This window comes from Poecilia reticulata, chromosome 9, assembly GCF_904066995.2.
Source record: "Poecilia reticulata chromosome 9, P_reticulata-male-v2, whole genome shotgun sequence".
In the NCBI taxonomy this organism is placed as follows: Eukaryota; Metazoa; Chordata; class Actinopteri; order Cyprinodontiformes; family Poeciliidae; genus Poecilia; species Poecilia reticulata.
The window spans coordinates 32,862,880-32,881,530 of record NC_088838.1 but is presented as its reverse complement, the minus strand read 5'-3'; the positions used below and the strand labels follow the sequence as shown (position 1 = coordinate 32,881,530).

Genomic DNA, 18,651 nt, shown 5'->3' with positions numbered 1-18,651 from the left:
TAAGAAACTCTTGCTCTTTCTGAACCTCTGTGTTTACCAGCGTTGCTCTGAGAAGTAGCTCCTACAATGAGCTCAGCAGGTGTTTGCTAATATCTGCTGGCTAGTCTGAAGGAGCTGAGTGGAGGAGCTGCAGCAGAGGGTTGCTCTGTAACGCGGAAGCTTGGACACTGATGAACTTTAATTTTCTGTCTTATATATCACAAGTAGGCCTGTTGCAATAAACAGTAAATTAACTAATCATATAATAAATTAAAACAAACTCAATAACTACTATGGGCATGATTTATTGTTTTTCTCCTTCCTCAGTTTTGTTTAGAATCTTCATAATTCATTTAATTTATTGCCATTACCATTACATTACTGGAAAATGATCTCCGAACAACAATATTATCGTTCATCACAATAACTTCTGGGACAATGTATCGTCCAGGAAAGTTTGTTATCGTGACATCACGGACCTGCTTTAGCATTCAGTTTTCACCCAGAAGAGCAGAATTTACTCTGAATTCACCGCGTTTAGTTATTACAGCAGTAGAGTCGCAACACAAAGCCAGATCCAAACAGTCCACCAAGAAAATCAGCTTCACAAAGGATTATTTTAGCAAAATACCTTTTAATCCCAGATGTGTTTTCTTATCTTTGCACCTGTTGAAGCTTTAAAACCTTTAATGTTCCTCAAGTTATACGAGACTTGAAATATTTAATAAAACTTTGCATCGCGGCTCCATGACGATCAGGATCTCTGATTTCTGCTTTTAGATTGGCCGCGTTATAGGCGTTACCTTCGATTGGCTGCAGGTGAACTGAGCTCCGTCGTCGTGTTCTGCTTCTCCTGTACGCCCAGAACAGCTGCAGGCTTCACATTCAGGCAGTTTATATGAATAAATGAACCGATCTGATCCGAGCCGCATCAGGGAAGTCCCCCTCGGAGGGGCAAAGAGCCTGATGTGGAACCAGAAAGATTTACCAGGATTAGGATTGAGCAGCAGCAGCATTAATATTGGACTACAGCAGCACATGTAGTGACTGTGCTCAGTTACAGCAACATGCACATGTAGGGACAAGATTTTGTGTTTTTGCAGTGCATCACACAAAATGCGAAAAAGCATCTGGAAATTGTGAAAATAGATTATGTTTGCTAATAATGCAAACAACCTGTTTTTGTGGTTTCTATGTAAATATTATTTTTTTATTCCAGCAGGATACTTACCAAGTTGTACACTTGAAATAAGACGAGCAAACTTGAAAGTAACTTTTCAGCAAGATATAGAGGATTGTTTTAAGTAAGTAATTCCTTAATATTGATGATAAAGTACAAGTTCTATTGGCTGATAAATTAACTTATGGAAAAAAAAGGCTTTTACAGGTTAAATAGTCTGCCAATAATTCCACATTAATTAATTATTGACAAAACTATCCTCTTTATCTTTCTAAAAAGTTACTTGTATGTTAGTTTTGCGTATTTCAAGTGTACTAAAATATTTTAACTACAAAATAGACAAAGGAATTAGACCAGAGGATACTTACTTATACTGATCTAGCAACTCTGAACAGGAGCATCTAGTTTATATACTTTGAATAGATCAACATTAGATTCTTTTTCTTCTTCTGCTCTCTCTTTCCTTTGGTTTCTTATTTTGTTTGTATTTCCTTTTAATTCCTGTAAAGCACTTTGTATTGCCTTGTTGCTGAAAATGTGCCATGTAAATAAAATGACCTTTATTCTTTACGAAAAATAATTGGTAAGATTTTGTGTTTTTGCAGTGTATCCCGTCATCTACTTTCGCAGGAATGTCTGACTTTTGCTTCTCATGATTTACAATAAATTGCTTAAACTTTTACGTTTAATTACTTCAGTCTTGGTATCACATTAGCTGAGTGGTGTCTGAGTGGACGTGTCCAGGGGGCGGCAACACTGAGGGCTGCAGGCCGTTCGTTACCACGGCGCTACGACGGCCGGAAGGAACGGGCCGCCATATTTTAGCTCAGGATCCATATGCACCACACTTAGGGGGCGTTTACACGACAACGATGCAACAAAAACGGCACTTTTGTTCCGTTTTTGTTGGATCGTTTACACGATAACGTTCTAATTACGATCTGTGTTTACACAGTAACGGTCCACATCGAAAACGTGTAATGCTCTCGCTGCGCCTAGTTGGTGCTAGGTTCTTTGAAACTTTGAAAGTGCGCATGTGTTTTAAAAAAAGTTGTACTTGAAGGCTTGTGGATTTGCGTGAGAAAACACGCATTGTGTGCGTCTGATTATGCAGTTGGAAAAAGTGGGATAACTTTGCTGAAACACGTTGTTTGAGCTTTCACGGTGTCTGTAGCGGCCCCGGACTGGAAGCTGTTTATTGTTTTTACCTTGGATTGGTCAACAGTCTGTTATTCCTATATCAATTTGATAAAATAGAAGTTCCAGCACGTCCCATATCCGTGTCCTCTGTTACCTTTTTCAGCAGTTAAAACAGTTTAATCCGTTGCTAATTAATCCATTTCGTCCGGTGAAGAGACGCTGAGGGAACCGTATCTGATGGGGAAACAGTAACGCCAGCATTGTGAGTAGTTTCTTCTTCTTCTTCTGTGGATTGTAGGAAGCAGCTGTTTTGCGTCATACTATGCATGAGCTGGGGATTCTCTGGAAGAAAAGATCCGTTTTCTAGGTTTACACGACAACGGAAAACGGTAAGTTTCAGAAACATCGCACTCTGGAACCCGTTTTCAATCTGTGCCGTTGTTAGAGAAAACATTCGGTGGTTTCGTGTAAACGCGCACTACAAACGCAACAAAACTCTTCTGTTTTCCCCCGAACCCGTTGCCGTGTAAACGGGGCCTTAGTGACTGATGTGGGGGGATATTTCTGCCAGCCCAACAGGGGGCCTGTTGGGAATAAATAGTTCTGTGTTTTCCTCTGTCTCTTTAGCTCTCATGCTCATATATACACAGAGGCACACAGGTACGAATGCAGCTTGGCTTAAAAGACATTTACAAAACAAAACATAACAAATATAGTCATTTGTTACAACTATGGTTACATTATGATCTAAAATATCAAAGCAACTCGTCTCCATGGAAACAATATTGTACGCATCATAACAAGTTTCCAGATTTGTTAAAATAAAATAAATTTAACTTTTAAGTGAAACTTTCTGGTGCACAGAAGAATAAAGTGTGTGAATAGAATAATCAGACGGCTGAATGTTTAGTTTTAAAAAATACATGTTAAGAGTTAAATGTTTATGGAGCTGTGACCCTTTGAACAACGTTACCATGGAAACCATAAGAGCATCTGTCAAACGTAAATATTATGACAAAGATAATCTGAAGAGGTGGCTCAAAGAAACTGTAAGTAAAGCCTTATTTATCACATATATTTGTAATAATTCACACTGATGTTTAATGTTTCACTTTGCAAAATGTAGAATCGTGTCATTACTAAGACTTAAACGTGTGAAGCAGAAATCATCCCTCTGTTTCAGGATTCTCATTTGTTTCTGTTAAAAGTGGTAAAAGTTTACAAAGCATCTGTTTAAATGCTTAGTTAGCTTATGAAAACTTCCTAAATTAAAAACAAATAAACTTTTCTGAGAAATTAGGGAATGTGTTTAATCCTAGATGACATAAAGCAGGAAGTTGAGACTGTTTTAAAACCATAATGTGTGAAATCAGGTTGTCTCTAATAAATATCTGGTTTCAACTATTTCTGTTGCCACTGCTGCGCAAATATTGTCAATTCAATTTTACATATTATGAATGTTTGTTTTATGCAGATCTGAAATGGAGAAACTTGGAGTGGGAGAGAAGGCATCACTGGAAGAGGTTAGTTATTAAGACTTGTGGGAAACTAAGTGCTACTTTTTGTCTCTAATAGTCTTTCTGCATCCAGTTTGAATGTTCTCTCTGTGCTTGCATGGGGTTTCTCTGGGTACTCTGGCTTCATGCCACACCTCAAAAACATCACATTTATTTTAATTTGGGTTTTCTGAAAACACTGAGGGCTGCAGGCCGTTCGTTACCAGAGACATGGTTGGGGGGCCACGGCGCTACGACGGCCTCCATATTTTATCTCAGGATCCATATGCACCACATCTAGTGACTGATGTGGGGGGATATTTCTGCCAGCCCAACAGGGGGCCTGTTGGGAATAAATAGTTCTGCGTTTTCCTCTGTCTCTTTAGCTCTCATGCTCATATATACACAGAGGCACACAGGTACGAATGCAGCTTGGTTTAAAAGACATTTACAAAACAAAACATAACAAATATAGTCATTTGTTACAACTATGGTTATATTAAGATCTAAAATATAAAAGCAACTCGTCTCCATGGAAACAATATATGCATCTTATATACACAGAATTACTATAAGTGTGTGTGTGTGTGTGTGTGTATGCATGGTTTTTGGTCTTGTATGTCTCTTTCTTGACCTGTGACCTGTGACCTGACCGAACGAAACCCAAATGTTTTTAAGCTTAAACAAAAGCGATCTGAAACCATTTTTGCCTTCAGTCCAGATAAAAAACCAACATTTTTTAGAGCCACAAATGTTAATTTGACAAACATCTAGTTGTTTGGTTGGGTTTTGCTTATTTCTGTGTTTCTTAGTTCCTCTTCTTTTATTTTGATAAGCTGGTTTTAGTTTTACTCTGGTTTGGTGCCTTCTTAAATATTCTCGTTTCAGTATTTTACGTTTCTTTACTTTGGTTAGATTCGTCTCGTTTCTGTAATTCAGTCGTTTGTTAGTTCTTCTAGTTCATCATGTCTCGTTGGTTCAGTTCTCCTTTATGTTAGATTCATTTAGTCGCCACTGATCCCCCTCAGTTTCTCTCTCTCCCCTCACACCAGCTACCTGTTAGTCATTAGCCCGGTCCTTCCTGTCAGCATTCAGCCTCCCAGGACTGAAGCACCTCTTCTTCAGTCACTCCTCGCTGGTTCCTCCTGTCACGTCCTCTCCATGTTCTCATCTCTGGTTATCTGTGGTGTTTTGGTTTTTGTTTGTAGTCTGCCCTGGTCATTTGTGGATTTTTGGTCAGTTTATTAAACCTTTTACATAATTCACTGCACGTTTCCGCTGTTCTGTATTTGGGTTCTCAATGAATCTGCCAACAAATCATCATGAATCATGATTCGTAAACCTCCCCTAGTTTCGTATGTGAAGGATTAAACCAGCACAAAAAGAGTCGGCGAGGAAAAATAAATCATATCTTTGAGATCACACTTCTCAGAACATCTGACTGCAAAACTCCCAAAGCGATGAGAGATTTTACCAACAACGGTTTTAATCCAGAGACTACCCCGCCCAAATCATCACACAATAACCTTTCCCCAAGAACCTGATCAGCTCTTCCCGCTTCAGCTGCAAAGTCTGTTTTCTGCAGAAACTAACCCGCTGCTTGGAGGAACGAACCTTCCACCCGGATTCACGGACATCCCTGTCCTCATAAATGGTTATTTATCATAAAACACTTGAATAATAAATTAATTACTAAAAAGGTTTAATGTAAAAATTAAAACCTGAATCTGCCTTCAAATAATCATTCATATTAGAGAAGATATTTGTGGAAAATTAAGTAAAATTATGGGATAGTTTTCAACTCAATGACATGAAAAAGATAAAAAAAAATACATAACTGGAACTTTTCCTTCTGTTGTGGAAATTCAATGCAATTATCCTGTTGTGTTCTGCTGGTGACTGTGGCTCTGTGGGTAGAGTGTTTGTTTTGTGATCCGAAGGTTGTTGGTTCAATTCCAGCTTCCTCCTGGTCCATGTTGATGTACCTCTGGGCAAGACACTTAACCCCTACTGATGTATTAATGTGAGTGTTTGTGTGCGAATGGGTGGATGTGACTCTAGTGTAGAGTGGTCAAAATGACTGGAAAAGCGCTATATAAGTTCATTTACTATTTTATTAAAATGTACTTTTGTGATTATGCCTTGATTAAAAGACCATCAGTTGATTTTTCTGCATTTTAACCACATTATTAGGAGCCATTATAAAATGTCCAAAGAGCCACTGGTGGGGCCACAGGTTCCAGACCTCTAGTCTACCTGAGAGAAAGGCTCATTTATTCTCTTGCACTTGATTAAACTAAACAGGGAGATGTGTTAGGATGTTTTTAATCTTTGCAAAGAAGTAAAGCTGTTGGCTATCAAAGTGTTTGTGTATCATATTTACAGTTGGCTATAATTACTGTACTTCCCTTCGTAGAACCAAACCTGCACAAACCCAGGTGGACGTGATGATAAAGCCTCAGATGGTCCCAGCAATGGACAGCAGGTTCAGTCCACCCAGAGCCTGCAGAAAAAACACCGCTGTGACAAGTGCCTGAAACGTTTCAGATGGAAGAAGGGTCTGAAAATTCATCAACGCATTCACACAGGGGAGAAGTGCTTTCTCTGTGACCAGTGTGGAAAGGCTTTCATTCACAAGAGTGATTTTAACAGTCATCTGCAAAGCCACACTGGTGAAAAGCCTTACAGCTGCAATCATTGTGAGAAGAGATTCAAACAATCCTCAACGCTGAAATGTCATCAGCGAATCCACACTGGTGAAGAACCTTACAGCTGCAATTACTGTGAGAAGAGATTCAAACAATCCTCAACGCTGAAACGTCATCAGCGAATCCACACTGGTGAAGAACCTTACAGCTGCAATCATTGTGAAAAGAGATTCAAACAATCCTCAACGCTGAAACGTCATCAGCGAATCCACACTGGTGAAGAACCTTACAGCTGCAATTACTGTGAGAAGAGATTCAAAAATTCCTCAATGCTGAAATGTCATCAGCGAATCCACACTGGAGAAAAGCCTTACAGCTGCAATCACTGTGAGAAGAGATTCAAAAATTCCTCAACGCTGAAACGTCATCAGCGAATCCACACTGGAGAAAAGCCTGATCCACATAAGACAGCAGCAACATCTGGAATGTGAGGGAACTTCTTTCTCTCCTCCTGTCTTCTGTCACTACGGTGACAACAGTCGGTGCTGTCCGTAACATATCAATAATAATAACAAGCATGCAAAAATGGTCTTGTCATCCTTTTTTGTAGCAAAAACAAAGATGGTGTCAGGATCTGGGGTTGTTTGAGTTTGGCTATGGAATTTTGTCATTTTTGGTGTTCCTTACATTGTTCTATGTTGCCTTGTTTTCCACTTCTGTTCTTCCTTAGTGATTCTAGTTATATTTGTCACTTGTTTCTAATTATTTTATGTTATTCTACATTACATTCTGGTTATAATCATAACACACACACACACACACACATATATACACACACAATACATATACCAGCTACCTGTTAGGTTGCTGGTATACGTATATACAAAGATATATATATATATATATATATATATATATATATATACAAAGATATATATATATATATATAGTAATTTTACTCTCTACTGTCCTTTTTACTTTGTTACTGTACATTTCTTGTTATAAATGAAGTAATTGAGGGAAATAAAGGAGAGAACTTGAAACAGAAATGTATGTAATGGAGAAAAATTAGGCCTCGGGAGTCAGCTGACCAGAAAGCAGAGCGACAAAGAGGAGGAAAGCAGACTCATTTTTGTCCTTTAGTGTTAATAGATGCCTAAAAAATAATATATTTAAATTGTGAAACTAGAAAAAAACTAAAATACAACTAAAAATGTTATACACTAATAATTTTTATATGAAACCCTTGTACTACAGTTATTTAAAACCACCTTTTAAATAAAATATACAATGATTATTAGAAGTACCGTATTTTCCGCACTATAAGGCTCATCTAAAAACCTTCAGTTTCCTCTAAAGCCGACAGAGCGCCTTATAACCCGGTACGCCTTATATATGGACCAATATTGAGCCACAACAGGTCTAGCAGCTACGGTAAGCAGCCGCCGACTTCATTTTCCCCCGTAGAAGAAGAAGCACGCGGTGCATGCTGGGATAGTTGTCAAAAAACTGGTTTGTTAATAAAGTTTGACTGACCTACCTACCTGATAATCGGGTCGTCTGCAGGTCATTTAGCACCACGTTCTCCACCAACATGCTGTGCGCGAACGGAGACGGGTGACCATCGTCCGGCCACGACGCCCCGGCCCAGAAGGCTCTCCGGTCGGTCCACGCCGACCGGAGTCGGACTGTTTTGTTGACATTCCTTATGTCAACAAAGTGGCTTTAGAAATTCATCCGCAGTGCTTCGACTAGGGCTACCAACGGACCAGCCCATATACATTTAAAGCTGTGGGTGCGGGGGATGAGAGACAGAGACAGCGTGTCGGTTGGTCTGTGTTACCCACAAGGCAGTTGGGCACAATATCGCAACACCAACACCGTGAGTGAAACAATGACTGGGGCAGCCTACTATATAAAGTACTCGGACCACTTCTTTACAAATGTGGATGTGTAATAATAGAGTACAGAACAAATTGGCAACCCAAACTGAAGTGTCTATTCTATGCGCCTTATATATGAAAAAAAGTTTTAATCCGGTGCGCCTTATAGTGCGGAAAATATGGTACTTGTGCTGCTACAAGCAAGGACCATTGCCATGGTTACCAGGACACGTGGCGGCAGCCTAATTTACAGCAGCTGAGCTCTGAGCGCAAACTGGGATGCATAAAGAAAAGGTGAGCAGTTCTGTTTTTTTTGTTTCACAATTTGAAATAGAAAATGCGAATAGTTTTTATTCAAACTTAAGCGGTTTGTTGCAGTTGTTCTGCTGAGCCAGTGGCAGTTCGTGACATCACACTCTCATCTGTGACATCACAAAGCTGCATTCCTTAATTCCAAGGTAAGAATCATTACCCAGAGAACAAGCAGATCATTTCTGAACAAGAGATTGAAAACAAACGTCTTGGAAGACAAAAAGGCGTTTCCTAACAAAGAAAAACGTTGAACATTTATTGGATTTGTCGAGACAGAAAAGAGCAACAATGACCGAGAACAGAAAGCCTTCTCCTCCCGAGTACGAGGAGATCATACAACTCCATGACCAGACCGCAGCTCCGCAGACACTGAAGCTGCGCGTCATCCTGAATGAAACCGAGACACTCTCTGAGGAACAGTCTGAGGAACAGTTTCTTCTCAACGAAAACAAGGCTCCGGAGACGCAACTTGTGCAAAGCACACAAGTTGCGTTTGAACAAGACATAGAGCTTCAGCAGGAAGACCAGGATTTGCAGATCTCAGTCAACGTAAATGCCTTCCTGCTGGAGAAAAACGAGGCTTTGGAAATCGAAGTGCAACTTCTGACCAGACTGCTGAGAGACAAAGAGGAGGAATACAAACTCCACTATCAGGCTCTGGAGGAACAAGTCCGGAACTTTCAAGGTCTCCTGGCTGATTTGCAAGGCATGAAAAGGAAATGCTTGTTCCTGACGGAGCAGCAGAAGAACGACGAGTCAAGGAAACTCGAGGAAACTGACAGAAAGTTTCTCCGAGGGATGCAGAGTCCACTGGGGCTTCAAGAAGAATCCAAGAAGCTTCCAGACAATTCAGGAAACAGTCCAGCCAGAGTGAAGGCTCCAACAGAGAAGAACGCTTTGACTGGACCGTCTGAGCCTGAAGATCAGATCCATGAGCAGCAGAACCAGGAGCCATCTGCAGAGGAAACCCATGGAGAGAGCCAGCTGGTTTCAGAACCAGCAGCAGAGCCACTGTGGCAGCCGCCTGTCTTCAGAGATGTGATCAGAGGCATCGCAAATACGTTTTTGAAGATGTATAGAACAGGCACCCTCAAATACTGGGTTGATTATTGGTATTTCTAAATAATAAAAAACATAAAAAGTGTCTACACTCTAAAAAGAAATTGGTTAAATCAACTTAATTGAATTGCTTCAATTGGTATCAAGTAAATCAGTTAAGTTTATCCAACCTAATTAACTTAATTGAATTGCTTCAATTGGTAACAAATAAATCAATTAAGTTTATCCAACCTAATTAATTAACTTAATTGAATTGGTAACAAATAAATCAATTAAGTCTATCCAACCCAATTAATTAACTTAATTGAATTGCTTCAATTGGTAACAAATAAATTAATTAAGTTTATCCAACCTAATTAATTAACCTAATTGAATTGGTAACAAATAAATCAATTAAGTCTATCCAACCCAATTAATTAACTTAATTGAATTGCTTCAATTGGTAACAAATAAATTAATTAAGTTTATCCAACCTAATTAATTAACCTAATTGAATTGGTAACAAATAAATCAATTAAGTCTATCCAACCCAATTAATTAACTTAATTGAATTGCTTCAATTGGTAACAAATGAATCAATTAAGCTTATCCAACCCAATTAATTAAGTTTAACTAAATTAAGTTAACTTAGTAAATTGAGTTCTTTCCAACTCAATATGTTATGATCTCCCAACTCAATTAAGTTAAACCATCTTACTTTGTTAAGCTGGTTCAACTTAATTGAATTACTTGTTACACAATTGAAGCAATTCAGTTAAGTTGAACCAACTTTACACCAGCTTAACAAATTAAGTTGGCTCAACGTAATTGAATCGTTACCGGTTGAATCAATTAAATTAAGTTGGTTCTACTACATATTAATTTTTCACTGTACAGGATCTTTGAAAAACTAAAACAACATTTAAAACCATTCATTTACAATAATTTAAGTTCTAGCTGTGATAATGTAATTTTGTATTACGTTATCAAAATTACGTTTAGTTTTTTAGTCAACTTAAACGTTTGAGTTGACTTTCTGTAGAATTAAATCAAAGAGATTTGAATTAGGAAAAAAATTGAGCAAGAGTGACTTAAATTTGTCATGTTAAACTTAATGAATTAAGTTATAAAAACTTTGTAAATTGAGATGGATAAACTTAATGAATTGAGTTGGATGAAAGAGGAGCTGGACTGTCCTCCCATTAAGTCCCATGAAGCTAAAAATAAGCTGTGGTCAATATCTTTTTGTAGCAAAATCTTAGTGGAATAAGAGCAGATTTATAACATATACTATCATAGAATATGTGCACAAATACGCTACTGGACACAGTATTTATGTTTATATCTTGGTCTCTACTGTCTATTTTTTAAAAAAAGTTTTCCTGAATGTTGTTTTTGTTTGGGGCTGCACAGTGGTGCAGTTGGTAGAGCTGTTGCCTTGCAGCAAGAAGGTTCTGGGTTCGATTCCCGGCCCCGGTCTTTCTGCATGGAGTCTCCATGTTCTCCCTGTGCATGGTGGGTTTTCTCCAGGTACTCCGGTTTCCTCCCACAGTCCAAAAACATGACTGTCAGGTTAATTGGTCTAAATTGTCCCTAGGTGTGAGTGTGTGTGTGCATGGTTGTGTGTCTCTGTGTTGCCCTGCGACAGACTGGCGACCTGTCCAGGTGACCCTGCCTCTCGCCCGGAACGTTAGCTGGAGAGGCACCAGCACCTCCTGACCCCACTGAGGGACAAGGGTGAAAGAAAATGGATGGATGTTTTTGTTTGAAATAAAGTGATGGGAGGGGAGAAAGAAGGAAAATGAAACAGGAAGAAATGTGTAAATAGTCTTCTTCCACTTCAAAATAAGAGCATTATAAACATCCAACTACTTGAAGAGTTAATTAACAGTAAATAACCAAAACATGTCGAACTTTACAGAACAGCCAAAGCTCTAAGCTAGAAATTAGCTCTGCTAATTTGTGGTAGACATTTAAAACAGTCAACAACCAAAACGTCAGCATAGATCCACTTTATTCAACTGTAAGTTTACAAAACAGGGAAGTGAATTTGTGGTTTAGGATTTATCTGGAAAAATTTTATTTCAAGTAAACTAGCTAAGTGTCTTTTGCTAATTGTTCCATCCATCCATCCATTTTCTTACACCCTTGTCCCTCAGTGGGGTCGGGAGGAGCTGCTGCCTCTCCAGGTAACGTTCCGGGTGAGAGGCGGGGTCACCTGGACAGGTCGCCAGTCTGTCGCAGGGCAACACAGAGACACACAGGACACACACCTAGGGAGAATTTAGACAGCTAATTTAAAAAAAAGCTAAAACTGAGCTTTTTAGTGGAAGTGAAGACCCTACTGGGACAAGTACTTTTCACAGCCCTGGTATTGAAGGAAACTGAACATTATCAAGTGTAACAGTGCAGTTTTTAACAGCCTGTTGGGTTCACATTTACCTTAAAGTAAAGGAAAACCAACCAAATGTTATGATCATCACATCTCGGCATTTCAGGGAAGTAAGAGCCTGTTAGGAAGTGACAATGAGGTGCGTAAAGAGAGGGCTGATGGGAAAGCCAGACGGCGTGTGTGGTGTTTTTATTACGGGCTGCTCTTCTGATTTCTTCCCTGGAAGAATAAAAAAAGCTCCACCTCATCCATGAAACAGGTCGGCGACGCCTAGCCGAACAGGAAGGAAAGCTATACAGGCTCTAGCATGGCACGTGAAAGCCGATCTTAGCTGCATTTGAAGTTTTAAAAGCTTCTGCCTGAAAGATTTAGTATTAAGAGAGGGAACTGTATACGACACCCTTATAAATTGGAATCAATTTTTCAAAGGAAATCATAAAAGCCCTTTCTCTTCCCTCTTCTTGCCACGTTGATGGCTTCATTTAAAGTGGGTCTTTTCACATTCTTTCTGGGCATCCGCCTGGAGTGTTGGCCTCTGAGACGGGAGGTTTACGCCGAGGTTAGAGAGTTTTAAAGGTCCAATTTGAGCCGTTTTTACATTACATCAGGCTATCTTGTGGTATTGTTAGGAAAAAGGAGCAAAGAATAATACTGCGCCGGGGAGAACGACAAAGCCAGTCACTTCCTACAAACTGACCCAACTGATGAGAAAAGCAAAGCCTGTGTTACGGCTTGCAGCGCTCCTAAAAGGGTCCATATGTACGAAGCCCATCGTTAAGCAGTTCTGGTTCCGTTGTGCTTCACTTGCCGGGCTCGTAACAAAACGCCGGGCTCCCTGGAGGGTGTCGGGGTGACGCATGATGATGACTCTTTGTCCGCTCTTCATCCCACATCACCGCTGTTTTCATCTGAGCCATGAGTACGAGCAGAGGGGGTACCAAAAAAGTACAATTATTCAAATAAAAAAGAATTTGATTTTTACCCAAGTACTGAGTAGCTAATCAAATTATCAATCATTTAATATTTAAAAATTACATCAGATGGACCAAAATAAGTGGAATTTTGGGGATGTTGGAGACAAAAGAAACAATAACTCATACAAATAAAAAAAATAACAGTCAGGCAAATATATTTTCTTTCCAAATCAGTTTCTTCCAATGAAAAACTTATGAAACAAAAACCACAGATGTGTGTCTGAGCCTGGTGAAGTTTTTGTCTCTGCACTGCGACAAAAATGAATGAATTCCAACAAAACTTTACTCAAGTACATGTAACTAGTTACTACCCAACACTGAGTCCGATCAGAAAGAACGTCGTTTTCATATTCAGATCATTATTTATGTACAAGACGCTGCACTAAATTCCTGTTTCAACTAGAGATGTGCCGATCCGGTTTTTCCTGCCGATACCGATCACCGATACCGATCACATAATTATTATTATTTTTTTAATCATAAACACTACCGGTTACATTATATGGAAAAAGTAACCATGAATTCACCTAAAAACAAAAACTTGTTTTTAATAACTTTTTCCAAGAAGAAAACTAAACAAACAGGCATTGTGCAAATTGTCCTGCTATCAGTAAAACTATCTTTAACAGACTGATAACATATGGAGGCTCTGAAGAGGCTAAATAATGCAAAGAGCCAAAATAAAACCTCTCAACATTGCCAAAAGATTCAAGTATAAAACTTTACATTCAAAGGCAAATACAGGATCCATTACAATAAACAATCCTGAGTTACTGAATGAAAATGTCCTGTTAGCATGGCGGCTAGCTGGTTACTGCTAGTTCTGAGTGGCTGTTTCTGACTGAGCTGAGTAATTATGCAGAACAGGGAGGAGATCGATTATTTTTTTTAGAGATTATCTGTCTCATGTTAGGACAGCGAAAGTTTTAATATGTAAAATGTATTTTAGATGCTGCAGCTTTAAGCAGAGGTTCGGTGTGAGAGTCACTACCAGGTGGAGCAGAAGCGGCGCTCCGTCTGTGAAATATTACTACCTGTAGCGTAGCAGCGGTTCAACAGCGAGAGCAGAACCAGCGTCTTACATCGCAGCTCCAAGACTTAAATAATTTTGCGGGTTATTTGTTTAGCTTTCTGACCGTCATGCTAATCCAGGTGAGTGTTTGTAGCTGTGCGCTGCTTTACCTGCTATCTGATCCTCCATATGTCTTTTTTACTGCAGTGAGCCTCGATGTAGCCAAACTCCGTCAAGTATAACATTGTTTTTATGTCGTATTAGCTTCATTGTGTTGATGCATTTTGACCTGCTTCAATTTTCCGCCGCAACACGCAAACGTCCCCATTCACTCAGTGCGTTATAGTTCCACATCGCTTAGGATTTGTTGCTGCGCGTTTGCGCAGTGTGAAGGAAAGAGGAGACCAGCTGCACAGGCAGGCTGAGAAATGAGATGCAGGTGATCGGTATCGGCAACAAGAGCCAATGATCGCCGATCACCGATCATGCACTTTTTCACGAAAATCGGCCCGATTATGATCGGTGACCGATCAATCGGCACATCTCTAGTTTCAACCAATGGATGTTAAAGACAAAACTTATCGATCAAAAACATAAAGTGCTGCTAAGACGAATAGGTGAACAATAAATAAGCAACTAATACATAAAATTTAAACATTTTAATATTATCGTAAAATGTTTTTACAATAAAATGCTGCTGTTTATCATACTTCCTGTTTTTTATTTTCCACTAATTAGTAATTTTCCGTAGTTTATAGTTTTGAACTGTTAAAAGGATCCAGGTTAACATGTTGGCCTAAATACGTTGCAATTTTCCTACCTAAAAAAAAATGCTCTTTGAGATGCGCCAAAACTCATAATGACTTTTAAAAAAAGTACACCTTTTGTTATATTTGTCACATCATGGAGGTCGCCATTTTTTCACCGATGGGTTGATGACGTCATCAGGTCCATTCTGTACCGCAGACTAACACAGGAAGGCTAACTTTACCCCAGTTAGTTGTTTATCATGTTGCATTTGACTGGTGTAATTTTAGATAATGCCACACGGTGTCGCTATCGGCTCCAATTAAAAAAAAAATAAAAAATGAGACAAATCTGGATAATTTCCCACATGAAAGAAAGGAGAGCGCAGTGCGAGAGCCGGATAGGAACATAATCTGGACCCTGGACATTTCTCCAAACACTTTGACCCATTTATACCAGCAGAACCAACGAAGGCCCCAACAGGTGATCGTTAGCTTAACGAGCTAACACTAAGTGCTGTGTTGCTGCTGAGACAGGCGGAGCTGGACGCTCTTTGAGATGCTAACAGGAGCTATACGGCCTGCGGTACTGACATCACCGACCCGACCGGACCCACGGAGGTCCGGTGTCGCTGTTACCACCGCACCGAACTCCAAACAGCACAGATGTTGCCGAACCGGACACTAGAAGAAACGCCAAAGACGAGCCGCGCTAATGGGAGCTACTACTACTGGAAATGCTAATGGATCTGGTACTGAATGTGAAACCGCTGCAACACCGAACGAAGTGTTGGTTCGGCAACAGCCGGACACAGAGCTGTTGAAGTACTTACAGGATCACCAGAGGTAAGTAAGCGTCATTCATTGTTTCATTATGAAGCTGAAGGCAGCAGCAGCTCCTACGGCCATCTTTGTCCTCTTCCTCTGTTTGCTCCTCCTCATCTTCATCACCTCTTCGGATTTATATGTTCCGACCCATTTCCATTTGCTCCGGTTCAAATTTTAAACGGCTTAATCACGTTTCCATCACTGTTTTGGCTGGAGGAGCCACGCAGTTGGACCGTTACACGCCATCTACCCAGAATGCATTGCGGCGGGAACAACATGACGACATTCCTGTGACAATATTTTGTTAAAATTTATAAAAACTACAAAACCTACAGTATTATTACTGTATTGTTTTTAGATCTAAAATAAATATTGCCCAAATAAAGATCCATTTAAAGTGACAGTAGCCAAAATACTTTACCGTAATGTCTTGTACACTACGGTAAAATTATGGCTGCCGGTATTTTACCGTAAATTAGAGGCATATATTTGATATACATATATAGCATTTTTTTATAATAACTTAAGTCAACACAATCTTTTGTGTCGCAGTTTGTTCATTTTTTTCTGTTCTTTGTTATAAAGCGAGAAAATGAAGCAACGTGAGCTTATGGAAAAGTTGCAGTTTTATTTGTGATTCATAATTCAAATGTTTGAGGAAACAAATTAACAACATTTACAGCAGCATCATCATTTAACCTAAAAGTTGATCAGACCGTTGGTAAAATGCATTAATTTGCTCCACATGACACTCCAAACCCCATTGGGCCTTTTTGACTCTACTTCCTCCACCTCCTCTCCCTTGGAGATGAAGGAGTCAAATGACGAAGATGATGAGTTTCACCCCCCCCAGGTAAAGAGGGTTAATGGGATAAAAGCAACGCAGCGACCCGGGTGGTCTCTGGGGGTCCTTGTAAAGACGGCGACCTCCACGATGAGCTACACAGCTGCAGCAGAGACTTGGTAACAAGTCAGTGATTCAATTAAGATGCGCTTCAGTTTGGCTTTGGAAAATATGGTGGAAAAAATCGGACTGCAGATGCTGCTGAGAATATATATATATATATATATATATATATATATATATATATATATATATATATATATATATATATATATATATATATATGCTCCTCAGCAGGTATTATGGGCTCTTTGTTAAAAATTAACAGCAATAATTTGGGCTATTTACTGTAGCCTGTCATGAGAGAAAAAAATGTAAACATATTTTTATCTTAATCATTCGTTTGTAAATGTCACTTAATGTTTATTAAATCCAATTTAAATATTTTGCTCTAAAATATGTATTTAGTATTTAGTTCTCAACCTACCTAACTATTTAGCTCCAAGCTATAGCTGAATATTTAGTTTACAAACTAAACAGTTAGTTTGTAGAGTAAATATTTAACTTAAAGGTGAACTTAAGTATTTAGTTTGTAATCTAAAGATTTAGTTTACTAAACAAATATTTAGCTAGGCCAGAGCTAAATATTTAGCTAATATCCAAATTCACTTGACGATAAGTGGAAGTGGACTACCAAAATAAAAGCTTGATCTTTGAAGCTTCTATATAAACTCCTGAATCTGAATCTTTCAACTATTTTTCTCTGAGCTAAATATTTAGTTAGCAAGCTAAATATTTTAGCAAGCCAAATATTTAGTTCGTAAGAAAAATATTTGATTTGCTAACTAGATATTTATTTTAAATATTTAAATTTGCTACCTTAATATTTAGTATGAAACTAAATATTTAGCTTGCTAATTACATAGTGTAGCTATTTATTTTGTAGCTAAATATTTAAGATATTTAGTTTGAAGAAACTACGTATTGGAGTTAAATATTTAGTTTATTACCCAGATATTCAGCTTCTGAACTAAGGATTTAACTTGAAGATAAATATTTAAGTTGTTGAGTACATATTTAGTTTGGAGCTAAATATTTAGTGACCTAAATAAATATTCCCTAACTAAACATTTGTTTTCTAAACTATTGCTGTTAAATTTTGAGTGTATAACAAGTGACACATGGCATGTACGTCATATATATTCATATATAAATGTATATTCCAGTTTATTAATATTTAATCACTTTAAAGCTCTCTGAACAAAAATCCAGATAATTTCCAACCGTTGGATCTTTAGTCAGGTTTTTGGGTTGAGGGGCGCTAACGCTAACGGCTCTGCAGCTCCCTGCAGCTTGTGTAAACATGGCTGACCAAACGCACGCAGGCAGAGCAGCTCACTGAATCACTCAGCTGATGGGAAAGTGACCACAAATCAGCGCTGGTGACTGCTGCTGCTTTCGCTGCTTTCGCTGCTTCTGCTGCTTTCGCTGCTTCTGCTGCTCAAATATCAATATTATTGTTTATCACAATAATTACTGAGGCAATTTATCGCCCACTAATATTTGTTATTATGACATTGACTCATTCTTCTTGCTCTGAAAAAATGACATTTGATTTCCTGCAGAAATATTATTAACAATTGTGACTATCATTATAAAATAAATAAATTAAATTTAAAAAAATCAGTAAAACCAGTTGAGGAAGAAAATGTCTCCAAAAATCAGACACATTTCCATCTGACACATTATATTCATTCATGGCTGCATAAAAAGCAAAATGTAAGTCAATGTGCCTGACCCTGCATAAACACTTGCCATAAAAGTTAACTCAGAGGATTTGAAGGGGCCGGGCTGGTTGATGAGCGGCCCAGACCCGCCGCGCCTGGCGGGGCCAGCTGCTCCCGGCTACCTCAGATCATGGGATGACGCTGCAGCCGTCTCCGTGCGAGCGGGTTACAGGGGGAACAGGAACGCCGTCCAGGCAGAGCTGCTGCAGGATCTGGAAACTGGATGGGAGCGAATGAAGCATTAATCTCTGCTGGAGGTTTTTCTTTCCGTTTTTTAAACTCTTCATCGGTTCAGCTGCAGTTTTATGAGCAGCAGAAACTTCTCTGAAGAGTAAACACAAACAAAATTATGTTTTGGTTCAACAATTGAACATTTAACTAGGTCTGTCTTA

General features: G+C 38.9%; 2 protein-coding genes and 1 long non-coding RNA gene across 3 annotated transcripts in view; all 3 read left to right on the top strand.

Moving 5' to 3' along the window:
- Nucleotides 1–3,246: 3,246 nt before the first annotated feature.
- Nucleotides 3,247–7,032, top strand: LOC108166554 (uncharacterized). The gene is made up of 3 exons (XM_081610939.1): nt 3,247–3,348; nt 3,774–3,822; nt 6,212–7,032. Exons 2-3 carry the CDS (start codon nt 3,781–3,783, stop codon nt 6,932–6,934), a joined length of 765 nt encoding a protein of 254 aa, XP_081467065.1. The 5' UTR covers nt 3,247–3,348; nt 3,774–3,780; the 3' UTR covers nt 6,935–7,032.
- A 1,501-nt stretch (nt 7,033–8,533) lies between these two features.
- LOC103470732 (uncharacterized) lies at nt 8,534–9,782 on the top strand. Its single transcript, XM_008419374.2, has 3 exons — nt 8,534–8,620; nt 8,705–8,784; nt 8,915–9,782. Exon 3 carries the CDS (start codon nt 8,927–8,929, stop codon nt 9,758–9,760), a length of 834 nt encoding a protein of 277 aa, XP_008417596.2. The 5' UTR covers nt 8,534–8,620; nt 8,705–8,784; nt 8,915–8,926; the 3' UTR covers nt 9,761–9,782.
- A 5,023-nt stretch (nt 9,783–14,805) lies between these two features.
- The window catches only part of LOC103470733 (uncharacterized), a 50,549-nt gene continuing 46,703 nt past the window's right edge, over nt 14,806–18,651 (top strand). The window contains exon 1 of the long non-coding RNA XR_534524.2: nt 14,806–15,646. This is a non-coding gene — a long non-coding RNA (uncharacterized LOC103470733). The remainder of the gene's footprint in view (nt 15,647–18,651) is intronic.